The following is a 13,406-nucleotide window of genomic DNA, read 5'->3' on the forward strand; positions in this document are numbered from 1 at the left end:
TTGGGCCTGGTGGGACACCTATAAAGCTGGGACGGACGGAGCGAAGGCCAGGGCGGAGGAGGCTAGAGAAGCGCAGCCGATCAGGAAGTCGCAACGGATTCGTAAAAATCGCCGGAGAACTGGGAAACCATCCGTGTCACAGACAGAGTCAGAGAGGAAGGCGGCCCTACAGGCGGTTGTGGACCTATCTAGCGCGTCCAGAAGCCAGTCCGGGAAGGGCACGGACTCTGATGAGCAGGGCACGGGGTCGGAGACGGGGCTCTCGGAATTTGGTGGAGCCAAAGGCCCAATAGTGACACCGCAGACATCTGGGGAGATAGTCGAGGCCTGAACCACTGGACTGGAGGAGCGGCCTACTGGTCAGACACTGGGGCGCTGTGCCCGTGAGCGCAGTTTACTGTTGTATGGGGTTTCGTGAATCTATTATGAGGGGATCATGGGGCGGGATATGCGGGGCTGATTTGCTTTAACGAACCCTCTCGACATCGGTCCGCGCCCTACTGGCCCTTACGGTCATCGCAGTGGAGACTGCGAATAATAGTGCCTTCCTTTGAGGGATGGTTGGGTGTGATAGTTTGGATGGGTTTGCTTCCAATTGTGGGGGGGGCCTGTCCTGGGGGGGTGGGAACCGAGAGTAGTTGGGGACGCTCGGGTTGTTTTTGGGGGGGAGAGGGGGGGGGTTCACTTGTTTGGAGTGGGAGGGAGGGGCAGCACGTTGTTGGCAAAAGCGCATGGTCGATGGCTTTTATTGTTCTGTCTGTGTGTGCAAAGGGACATGGCTAGTACGGGGGCTCTGAAATGTGTGACCTGGAATGTGCGGGGTCGTCATACTATGGTGCGTAGGCACAAGGTTCACGCATATCTAAAGCGTAGGGGTGTGCATATAGCTTTCCTACAAGAGACGCATCTCACCAAGCAGGAGGGAATTGCGCTGCGAAGAAAATGGAGGGGGCAGCTGTTTAACACGACATATTCGGCCTTTGCAAGGGGGACATTGATTTGGATACGGGCGGGGGTCCCTTTCCAGGTCACCAAGACGATGGTGGACCCAGAGGGTAGGTTTGTGGCGGTGGAGGGGAGACTCAGGGGCCGGGTGGTATCTCTCTGCAGCATGTACGCCCCAAATGTGGATTTGCCCGCTTTTCTAACGACACTCTCGGGCAAACTGGCGAGTTATTTGGCAGGGCCGGTGCTCATGGGGGGGGGGGGATTTCAACTCTGTGGTGGATGTTGATTTGGATAGGTCTCATCCCCCGCTGCACGCATCCCCAGTACACAGGGTAGCGAAGCGCAGACTGGAATGGCAGGAGAGTTGGGACCTGGGGGACGCCTGGAGAACACTACACCCCACCACGAGGGACTATTCCTTTCATTCACATTTACATGACCTGCATGTTAGATTAGATGCGTTTCTGTGCTCGTCACACATGCTCTCAACAGTGGGTAGCGCGGAGTATTTGGCTCGCACGATGTCGGCACACAACCCTTTATTGTTGTCCCTGAACTGGATGGTGGAAATCAACTGTGTACCAACATGGCGGCTGCAACCTGATACCTTAGATGACTTGCTCTTTAGGGAGGCCTTGGGGGAGCGAATAGCACGTTACTTTGAGGAGAATAGTGGCTCCGCCTCCACTAGGGCTGTGGAGTGGGACGCGTTTAAGGTAGTGGTCAGGGGACACTGTATTGGGAACACTGCAGGGGCTCGTAAAACTTTGCTTGATGATCTTGAGAAGGCGGAGAAGCGACAGAGAGAAGGAGAGGGAACGCCCAAATCACCCTGAGCTTCAAGAAGGGCTTAGTGGCGCCAGGGAAGCGCTACCGGTGGAGTTGGAGCGGCTGCGTAGCTTCGACCATAAGGCGTATATGACGAGGGCGCATGCGGAAGGTGATAAGGCGGGGTCGATGCTGGCGTGGCTTGCCAACCCGATCAGGCGGGGCGCGCCGATCATGGCGATTCAGGCGGAGGGGGAGGGGCTTTGCCACACCCAAGCAGGGTTTCTGGATAGGTTCAGGACGTACTACGAGGGTTTGTATGAGAGCGGACAGACGGGCGGGGCGGATGAGCTGGGCACCTTTCTAGAAGGGTTGCAGCTACCACGATTGGAGGACTCGGAAGCAGAGGAGTTGGGTCGGCCTATAACGATCGGGGAGATAGGGAGTGCAGTGAGCAGATGGCTAGGAACAAGACTCCGGGGCTTGACGGTCTCTCGATAGAGTTTTATAGCAAATACTTGGAGTATCTAGCTCTGCAATTGCAATTGGTTTACAATGAAGCGCAATCACGAGGTAGGCTCCCGAGCTCCATGTGCGAGGCCCTTATGATCCCATTATTAAAGCCTGGCAGAGAGGGCGCTGCCCTTTCATCCTACCGTCCATTGTCTATGCTCACGACGGATTACAAGATTCTGAGCAAAATCCTGGCAAATAGATTATTGACCCACATGACCGGTCTGATTCATAAGGATCAATGCGGTTTTATCCCGACACGTAACACTACCCACAATATCCGCAGGCTTACAAGGTTGATGGGGGCCCAGTGGTCGGACGCCACTACTCCATTCGTGCTCTCTATAGATATCGAGAAGGCCTTCGATAGTCTTGAGTGGGACTATCTGTATGAGGTGATGAGGCGTTTCGGGCTGGGGGACGGGTATGTCAACTGGACCAAAGTCCTGTATACGGAAGCCACAGCTAGAGTCAGAGTGGGCTCATTGATCTCGAAGCACTACCCGGTACGACGAGGCACTAGGCAGGGGTGCTCTCTTTCTCCCCTCTTGTTCGCTTTGGCAATGGAACCATTTGCAGCGGAAGCCAGGTCTGGCCGCCATTATACGGGGCTGATATACAGGGACAGGCCGCATGTCATCTCATTGTATGCGGATGACCTATTGATGTTCTTGGCTGATGCGGAAGCAGAGTTACTGGGGGCGAGACGTCTGTTGGAGCTGTTTGGGCGGCTGTCGGGCTTGAGGGTCAATTGGCCCAAATCTTGTCTATACCCTCTGAGACAAGGAGAGCTGTGCCCTCTCACGGCGCAGGAACTCCGGTGGGAACCGCATTGTCTGCACTATCTTGGCGTTTACATCTACCATACCCCAACGGATATGCTGGATGGCAATATTAACCGTTGCATTACTGCCCTGAGAGGGTGTATGGATTTCTGGTCCACTCTTCCACTCTCACTGGCTGGTCGGGTCTCCCTACTTAAGATGGTGGCTCTGCCCAGGCTGTTGTATTACTTTAGGACTCTCCCGGTATGGATTCCGGGCTCCGTATTTCGACGCCTGAGATCATTGACCATAGCGTTTCTCTGGGGCACGGGCAGGCGACGAATCGTGCTGGATACCCTCTTGCGGCCCTAGGATGAGGGAGGCATGGCGGTGCCCGATTTTGAAGGGTATTATCTGGCGGCTCAGCTGCAGACTTTCACTCAGGAGGTAGCAAGGGTGTATCGAGGCCCGGAGCATACTAGAGATGAGGGCACCCCGCGGCATGTGCTGGCATACATCACGCTGCATCAGAAGCTCTTGGTTAGGGATTTGACAATGGAGGAACAGACGTTCCGACTCTGCTGGAATCGGGCGCGCAAACGAGCAGGGATCTGCCTTATGTATGCTCCGGAAATTCCGCTGGGGATGGTTACAGCCCTCCCTCATGGAGGGGACTGGTCACGATTACTAGGCTGGGAGGAGGCTGGGGTTCAAATGCTGGGCGACTTGTATGAGGATGGTGCGTTGCTTCCGTTTCAGGAGTTGCAGGAGCGGTTCGATCTCCCGCGAGGTGATTACTTGTTACATGCGGCGGTAACAGGCGCCATGCAAGACCACTGGGGAAAGGGTTTGCAGGAACCGGCGACATCGATGGCGTGCCAATATACGATGATGGCAGCCGGGACCTTTAAAGCAGTAACCTGCCTGTACTCCAGAATGTTGCGGGAGGCCTTGCAGCTTTGAAAGCTAAATGGGAGTTGGACCTCCAAGTGGAGATCCCTGATGCAACTTGGGGCCAGTTGCTACGAAGGGCGCGGAAAAGCTCAAGGAACGCCAGGTTCCAGCTCATACACTTCTATATTATTCATCGGGCATACCTCAGGCCTGGGAAAATACGGCAATACTTTGGGGTGGAACAGGCGGCCTGTCCCAGGTGTAACACAGTTGGGGCGGATCTGGGTCACATGCTGTGGGACTGCCCTGCCTTGGGGGATTACTGGCAGGAAGTCGGGAGGGCCCTGAATAATGCTACAGATAGGGAAATACAGTACACCAAGGCATGGGGGTCCTACATTGGTTTCCACACACATCTAAAAATAAAAATACCAGCCGATTTATAGATTTGGGGCTGATCCTTGCAAAGAGGGAAATAACGAGGAATTGGAAGTCGAAAGTGGGACCCACGTATAAACGGTGGTATGGTGAATGTCTGCGGTGGGCAGCATGTGAAAGTACTTTGAGGTACCAGATGGCTAGGAGGACGGATGATGAGAAAGCCATGGAGAGGGCAACAGCGTGGGAAATGATGGTGCAGGTGCTCCAGGATGATTATGATGAGGAGGAAGGAGAGGAGGAGGACTTGGTGGCAGCTGACCCCACCAACACACCTAGGAACACACCTTAGTGAATGTATAGGACCTTCTTGCACACACCAGACCTTACTCTGACTAGGATTTTCACACAGCGCTGCCACGGGGGGGGGGGGGGGGGGAGTTCGGGACTGACAGAAGGTGGGGGGAGGGTGGTTGACAGGGGTGGGGGAGGGGCGAAAATTACAAAAGCAGTCCACTTTTTCTTGTGAATGTGATGACGGACATTGAACTATGCGGCAAGGAATGGACTCAGCGCGATGGCAGCTTAGTCTTCTTTCTGGAGACGTGCCTGGTATGATGGGGGGAGAGAATTGATAATGTGCCTTCTTGCTATGTTAAATAGAATGCCATAAAGGTATTGTCTGTACAATTATTTTGGTGCTGCAATAAAAAAATAAATAAATAAACTTAGTCAATGGAGCTCAGTCGCACCCCTTTCCCATTGGAAGGGGCACGAGGCAGGGGTGCCCCCTCTCGCCCCTCCTGTTCGCGCTGGCAATGGAGCCTTTTGCCTGCCTTGTCCGATCTGACCAGCTCCTCACGGGATGGCGATGGCCCGGTGTAGAGAAAGATAAGATCGCCCTCTATGCTGACCATATTCTGGTATTCCTAGCAGATCCAGCTTGGTCAGGTCCCTGTTGCCTCAGGGCCTTGAGTCTTTTTGAACAAACCTCCGGCCTCCGATTAAACTCGGCTAAGTCCGTTCTGATCACCCTTCACCTTTCAAGAGAGTGCTTTGATTGGCAGTTGTCGATACCCCTTCGGCGATAGTCTTTCAAGAATCTGGGAATCTAGGTCGCCTTCCTCCCCGATCTCGCTTGGTCACTCAACGTCACCCCATTAGTGAAAAAGGCTCGAGCTGACCTCCTCAAGTTTCAAACTCTGCCACTGAACCCTATGGGCAGAATAGCTCTATTTTAAATGATGATCCTGCCCAGATTCCTTTATATGCTTCAGAACACACACCTCTCCTTATCAAAGTAGTGGTTCCCGGAGCTGGACAGCATTACTATTTAGCGACTCTGCTCCTCACCATGCATGACTGGTTTTATGGTGGCTGGTCTGACCTAGCATACCACTTTGAGCTCCACACCCTGGGCTTGGGTAACATTCAAGGGATGCTGTATGGGTGCACCATTCCCCAAACTTTATCGGAGGTCACACGCGGGGTGCTTTTGGCCTGGCGGGCTTCTCTGCATCACAACCACTGGTCGGATAAATTGACTCAACATACCCCACTGTGGTGCGGCACACAGCTAGGAGAGGTGGCGAAGCCCTCTGGTTTTAGATCATGGGATCTCTTTGCTATTTCGCTACTGGGGGATGTCTGGGGAGGGAGTCACATACGCACGTTCCAACAATTACAGACTCACTACTCCCTCCACGCGTTACCAATTCAACCGGTACCTGCAGATACGCCATGCCCTCCACTCTCACATCTCAGAGGGCACCTCCCTGCCCGAATATAGCCCACCCGAAGCCTAGACCATGACAAGTAACCTAGGGAAGGGAGGGATCTCCCGTATCGATCGCTCCCTCACCAACAACACCCCTAACACACTATCACAACTCAGAGACAGATGGGAGGGTTGGCTCGGGTCCCTGGACGAGGCTGACTGGATGGACGCTTGGATGGCTCCCAAAACAGTCAAAGCATCAGCACTGCTTATCTTACTCCGCTGCATCTCCATCGTGCTGGACTCCAACCCGACGTATCGTGTCCCCGCTGCACCCACCCCCAAGCTGACTTATCACATGGTATGGCTCTGCTCCACAATCACACGCTACTGGGAGTCAGTAACAGGGGAACTCACTGAGGTTCTGGGCTGGGAAGTTCCCCTCATCCCCATGAATGTTCTTCTGGGTATCTCAGAGGGGATGGACAGTTCCAGAGCTGAAAAACACTTTCTAAACACAGCACTTACGGTGCTTACTTGTGCGAATTACTCTACAAACAGCAAGTATTGTTTCTCTCTTGTTGGTCTCTCATAAAATTGGTTATAAAAAAAAGAAATAAAAGGTGGGTCCCACAGACTTGCTCAGCAAAAATGAGAGAGAGAGAAAGCACCCACCAGGTATAGGGGAGAAGAGTCTGCCCCTATATGCTTTTTTCATCTTTTTACAAGACAGGGGACTGAGTTCTGTAGTCCTACAATGGCTGCTGCCATATCTTTGTTGATTGGATGGCACGCAATCAAATCTTACCCTTTTGATCTGTTGGTCCAGCAGATCCTCTGCCGTATCATATATACACACAATTTGAACCTTACATTTCTCAAAAACTACATGGAATTACAACAAATAACAAAAGCATTCTTTCTAGAGCAAGATCCAACTTTCTGCCAAATGTGGTTTAATTCTGCTTTTTTGCAACTATCGCTGTTTAATTTTCCCACGCAAAATTGCATGGGGGAGACATGTTTTTGGATCTCATTTTTCTCGGCCCCAGCAACAAGACATTCCAGGAAGAAGCAGAGGTGGTTACATTTTTGCTTGTTTTAAGTTTTGTAAAGATGTGTCAAACAGCGCCAAAGTTATAAGTAAAACAAAAAATGCTTTCCTAATGGAAACTTAGTCCTAACTATAACTTCCCAGTGGGGACAGCTCTTGGTTTATAATGAAAATCCTCTTCTGTGTAGCTGAGTACCGCAGTGCACCTAACTCAAGGGGGCATGGGCCACACGGAGCCAGCTTGCTCTGTAATGATAAATCATCAAAAGAGGCTCAGACAATCGAAAACTGCTATATATCTGCCACAACACGTTTCAGCCGTAAAACCACTGGCATCAACACCAAAACTTTTTAGAAGTCTTGGGGTTTCTGTAAACGGATACCACATGCTTGCGCTCCATGCTGAAAAGTGTTCCAGCTCCAGATTCCTGTGAAGTTCACATCTGCCACTCATACGGGCAGATCAATATTTTGCCAATACTCAGATATGGACTGGCACAGTCAAGGCTGTAACGTTTCCCAAAAAGAATTGCTCATGCCTCAAGTCCATTGAAGCTAGGTGGTTGACAACAGTTTGTTGTTCTAAAAGTTGGTTTGTGGTTCTAAAAAGTTTGGGAACCACTAATCTAATTGCAACCCAACCGTTCTTTACACCCTATCACTTACGAGTTTTACTATGTACCCCGCTGTCCCATTACAGGCCATGTTACGCACCCACACTATAAAATTCCTTTTGCGTGCACATGCGCACAATCACACACACCCATTACCAATCGGGGGCATGCCACACCCTCTTATTAAATAGCATGCCCTTCAATATTACCTGCAACAACATCTCTCCTTTCTTCCCCTGTTGGCTCTTCTATGTCCCACAACCCTCTCTCACCCTCCCCACACTTTCCTCTGAAACCCTTTTCCCGCCTGCTTCTCCAGCTTCTTTAACTCTTCTTGCCTCTTCCCGTTTTCCCATTTCCTAAATTCATCCACCACTTCGACCTCTCTGCTTTAATTTTCCTCTCTCCTTCTTACATTTGCCAAAACTTCTGAGCTCACGCTTGCTGTCTGCACATTGCAGACTTCTGGACTGCCTCCATTTCAATCTCACCCATTCACACACCATACCTACAACATTGCTGTCTTCCATGCTATAACTGCAGTGGTTATAATAACTATTATATCATTTCATATTCTACATCTGTTCTGCCTTCCCTTCTACGTGGCAAAACAGATGTGGAAGAGGAAATGACAACTGCTACCTCTCCCTTGCAGGGACCATGAAGCACAGCAGTCACTCTCCTCGGAAGGACTTGTGCATACTATTCTACTACAGACACTGTATCTAAAGGGGGGAATACCCAAGATTAATACTACTAAAAAGGGAGGGAAAAAAGACATCAAAGAAGTAGAGCCCTGAAGCCAGGTATAGAAATCATTAAATCAGAGAAAATGTAGGCACGGAATCACGAGAACCATTGACAAAAGGATTTTATTAGAAAGAAAGCATGTTGCAACTTCACAAACACTAAAGCTCTAGATTTGGATTAAAACCCTAGAAACAGGGCATGTAAATCCAGAATAAAAGTAGTATGGAACAATATGGGGAAACTAACCGCACCTATGCCAGTAACACAATACCTGAGAACAGAAGAATCTAAAGCACCACTATGTCCAGTTTTATTTGCCTTTCAGATGGGTTAGATTTGAAAGTGGTAAAACCCACAGACCTAGGGAACACCAACTGTTGTAATAATGTGCATCATTCAAAACCACATCACATGCCCTCACTCATGCCAGGGGACGGTTTAAAACCCTTCTCACACCCTCCAAATTCTCCCACCCTGGCCAAGAATTTGGGAAATGCTCATTTATGCAAATACTCAATAAAGTAACACAAGAAATTCCAGTGGCGGGCAGCAATGCTGCTAGTCTAACTGAACGGTTTGGGGCTCTGCATCAACTTTGGGAATTTAATGTTTACAAATACAAGATATGTTGAGTTTATCAACATTTGCATAAGATACTCGCATACATGCCAACAGACCACATTTGAGTGGGAGAATTCCAATTTCTGAAGCAAAAATCATTTTATTTGACCTGTTTCCTGCCTAAAATTGCCTGTTTCAATTTATGTCAATGGGGATATGCATCTTCCCGATTTTACTAAACTCTTCCACTTACTAGCTGTAAAATGCAACCTTGAATGTAACTGGTCTGGGGCCTGGAATAGTACACTGGATGAGCAGCTGGATGATGTACTCAAACATGTGGAGAGTTATCAGTCAGGGGGCTTAGACAGACTGAATCGTGTTCAGAATGTCGAAAGAAACCTGCAAAGTATCAAACTCAGAGAATATCGAAAAACAACAGTGTAGTGTGCAGCATAAATGTGAGAAAAAAGAGGAGACAAACAGCAAAACTGTTACATCTTGGACTACTCTGGGATTTTTGCTGTAATAAATGAGGCATGATTTAATCAGTGAAGTTAAAGGCATTAGAAACACTGCATGGTACACCAACAGTTTATGACCTATGCGTTTCTTCAGTGAACACTTTGTATATCAATGTATAAAGTTTACATACTTACCACAAGACACATCTTTCCAGTAGGATTTCTTCGTCTTCTGCAAAAACTTGTAAAGATCATGTTGAGTAACTTTCAGCTAATGTGGGACAAAATCATAAAAAAAGAATTAAGAATTAAGAAAAATGAAGTAAAAACTCCTAAAAACTTGAAGTTATATACTTTTTTCCAGAGTGAAAACATATTATAGGAGCATTCCCTAGATTAAACGTATCGAGAAAAGGCCAGTAGTAGCAAGTGACTATTTAGATCACTTTTAAACAAAGGAGTTAAACTATAGGAGTGCACAAATAAAAGATAACCTAGCTTCCGTAACAATCTTTCTGATAGATAGTTCTGACACTGTGGGCATTTTATCCCTGCTATTCAGTGCTAAATTGCACATGATCTCAATGTAAATTGTGTTCATGGATTGGTGTTTTCGATGATTGGCTTATTTTATTTACTATTAAGTCGCTAGCACATTGAACTGTGTGTGCACCCAGGGCCTGTAAATCAAAAGCTGCCAGTGGGCCTGCAGCACAGATTGTACCACTCACACAGGCAGCCTTCCAAAGGTGTCTCGGACTTGCCACTTCAGTTTTTACTGCAATGTCGACCTGGCAAGTGCAACCACTTGCCAGGCTCAAACCTTCCCTTTTTTTACACGTAAGGTACCCTTGAGGTAGCCCGAAGGTGCCCCCATGGGTAGGGTGCAGTCTATGTGAAAGGTAGGACTTGTACGGATGTGTTTTACATGTCCTGATAATGAAAGACTGTGTATTTAGTATTTCACTACTGCAATGATATCCGTCCCATAGGCTGACATGAGAGTTCCTTTGTAACATCTTACAAGCTTAACTTTTCATTGGGACACAATAGAGAAATTGAGTTTTGGCATCCTGAACTCAGGATTTTAAAATACATCTTTTAGTAAAGATGATTTTTATATTCTGTGTTTGAAAATACCACTTTTAGAAAGTGGGTATTTTCTTGTCTAACCATTTATGTGCCTCTGTCCGTTGTGTATTCGCTCTCTGGGTTTTAGATCGACAGTCGCTGGTTTTTGCATTCACACAAGACAAACATCAGGGGGTGGTTGAGGAGTGTCCTGCCTTTACTGGGCGACACATAGCCAGGCTGAATAGACCGGGCTGCATTTAGAGTAGTGGGAGGAGTTGTTGCTTGCACCTGAATGGACTATGTCTGTCTTCTACAATGCTGTCTCCATCCCCTGGAGTGAGCCTGGCCTGAGCCAGGCAAACTTGGATTATGTATGCCTGTTGAGCTTTTTTTGTGCCAACTTCAAAGGGAAATGTGGTATAAATATTGGGGCCAGACCACAGAACTTTAGATTACTGCTGGACTAAGGAATGTGCCAGGAAGAAGAGCTGTGAGGAGAGACTACCGCTTTGCTGCATGCTTTGCTGGGTTGGCCTGCAGTTGCTACTTCTGTCTTGGGCAGGGAAAGGACTGGACTATTCCTTCTGCAGTCTAAGTTGCTCCAAAGGCTTGATGTAGAGCTTGTTTTCTGTTGGAAGTCTCAGGGAAATCAAGGATTTCAACATCTTCTGGGTACCAGCTTCTGGAACTGGATTCTTCAGCTGCCACAGAGGGAAAGGGTACCATGACGGCATCAAGAACACCGCTGCCTGCTCCGTGACCTGAAGGGACAGCAGAGGGCACAGCAGCACTTCGCGCCTCAACTCTGGTCCCAACGACAACGCCATCCAATGCCACCACCGAGTTGCTGCTTTCACTGTGACCTGTGGGCACCGCACTTCGCACTGCCTCACATCACACCGTCGACTGGGTAACCCCGACGATGCCACAACACCGCTGCCTGAACTGGGACCTGTAGACATTGCTCGTGGAGAACCTGAAGCACCATCCTGCTTCGCACCGCAGACCTGGTCTCACCAACAACATCACTCCAAGGAGACATCAACGCGGTTGCATGCACCGTGATTTGGGGGCAACGCTTGTAGGTTACTCAACGCACTTTCCTGTCCCACACTGCAGCCCTGGCCCACCAACGCCAGCGCTATCGACTCCAGATCGTCAAAAAGCTGCTGCCTGCACCGCACCCTGTGGCACCGCACCCTGCATTGCCCCGTAACGCACCACAGACTTGGTTGTACCGCCGATGCCATTGCTTGCACCATGACTTGTCAGCACCGCAACAAGCACCCCCCTGCTCCACACTACAGCCCTGGTTCCACCGATGGCGCTGGATGACCATAACCGAGCCGCTGCCTGGACTGTGACAAGAGGGTATTACATGTCGCACCACTCCGATCATCAAGCTCACGGAGTTAAAACTGCAACGCGTGAAACTTCAAGGGCCCGATGACTCCAGCACTGACTCCCGCAACCAATGCCGCTCCCACGAAGCTCTCTGCAACGTCTGACACCCTGCATCTCCAAAGGTACTGTTTTACGGGTCTCCCCGACACCGTAGCTGGCCTGCAACGCCGTGGTCAGCCAGAACTGTTGGATGTGTTTGCCCACAAAGCCTTGATGGCCCCGGACCTAGCTACTGACTTTAAGGAACAGTCTATTATTGCCTTATTGCTATTTTGGAATACTGTATGGTGGATTTTTATTGTTTTGGTCTTGTTTCACTCCAAAAATATTGGATTTTTTTTTAACTGGTGTGGTCATTTTGAAGGGTTTTCACTGTATTACTGTTTGTTATTTGCAAAAGCTTTACACACTGCCTCTGTGAAACGCTAAACTGCTTGTGCCAAGATACTAAGGGAGTGAGCAGCGGTTGTTATAAACTCGTAATCCCGTTATCCTGACCAAAATTGTGGATTAAGCTTGGCTTAGGTGCAAACCCTACTCAAACAAAACCACAATTTCTAAGAGTTTCCAAAAGCTGTTCTACTCCAATGACAGATGCTGGCTGGTCAGCACCGTAAACTATGCCACAGTAACATCACTGCAGCGATAAAACACCCATCCTAGAGTGCGGATGTCAACTTATAATCAAATTATTATCATTTTGTTTACACCAACGAGGCAAGCAGGATGACCGTGATGTTAAATCTGATATGATGTACAACACAATAACTTGGAAGTAATTATTATTAAATGACCATCCTTCAATTGGGGGGAGGGGGGGGGGGGGGGGGTTTGGGGAGGAATTTGTGCGTAATCTGTTAGTAGAGAGTGTGAGAAGTTGGCCCGATATGCAACGTTCGCTATTCTAGCGACCGCTATGTATCGTTCCAACGACCCTTATGGTGTTTGGTTGTAAGTCAACCTATAGACCAGCTATCCTAGTAGCGTGGATACGAGCAGTCTAAGGCTAAAGACTCGAGAGGGCGCGTTAAGCCAGCCGTTTACCACACATGTACCCCTTGAACACCCAGTGAAAGGACACCACACAAGTGTTATGAAAATAAACAGTATATTTATTAAGAATCACAACAGCCCGGTACTCTTTATGAGGACAGGGTACTAAGCACAAACCAAATCTCTTTAGCAAATACTTCAAGTGCACAGTTTAAAACAAGTGTCCGGGGACACGGAAAGGTTAAGGCAAGTCGGAAGCGAGGGACTCGGGACCCTAGAGTAAGGAGGCTATGCAGGCACCGAAATGCCGAGTTACCTAGCCACGAGGGCTGCGGCTGCAAGTCTTACAGGCGTCGGGGTCTTCGCTGACGAGCCAGGAGCCGGAAGAAAAGGAGTTGCTGGCCGGCGACCAGTGATGAATAGTTCGTAGAGATCCAAGCCTGGATCGGAGATTGATGAAACCTGAAAGCAGAGGGGACCAAGTTCGTACTACTAGCCAGTAGTCAGAGG

The 13,406-nt window shown here is 49.1% G+C and overlaps 1 protein-coding gene across 2 annotated transcripts in view; it reads right to left on the reverse strand.

Moving 5' to 3' along the window:
* LOC147722941 (uncharacterized) overlaps nucleotides 1-13,406 on the reverse strand; it is a 796,795-nt gene that overhangs the window by 131,614 nt on the left and 651,775 nt on the right. For both annotated transcript variants that reach the window (XM_086965340.1, XM_086965341.1), the window contains exon 12: nucleotides 9,621-9,696. In XM_086965340.1, the coding sequence (XP_086821466.1) occupies nucleotides 9,621-9,696 (76 nt within the window). The remainder of the gene's footprint in view (nucleotides 1-9,620; nucleotides 9,697-13,406) is intronic.

Source organism: Lissotriton vulgaris, chromosome 4_1 (assembly GCF_964263255.1).
Source record: "Lissotriton vulgaris chromosome 4_1, aLisVul1.2, whole genome shotgun sequence".
NCBI classification, from domain to species: Eukaryota; Metazoa; Chordata; class Amphibia; order Caudata; family Salamandridae; genus Lissotriton; species Lissotriton vulgaris.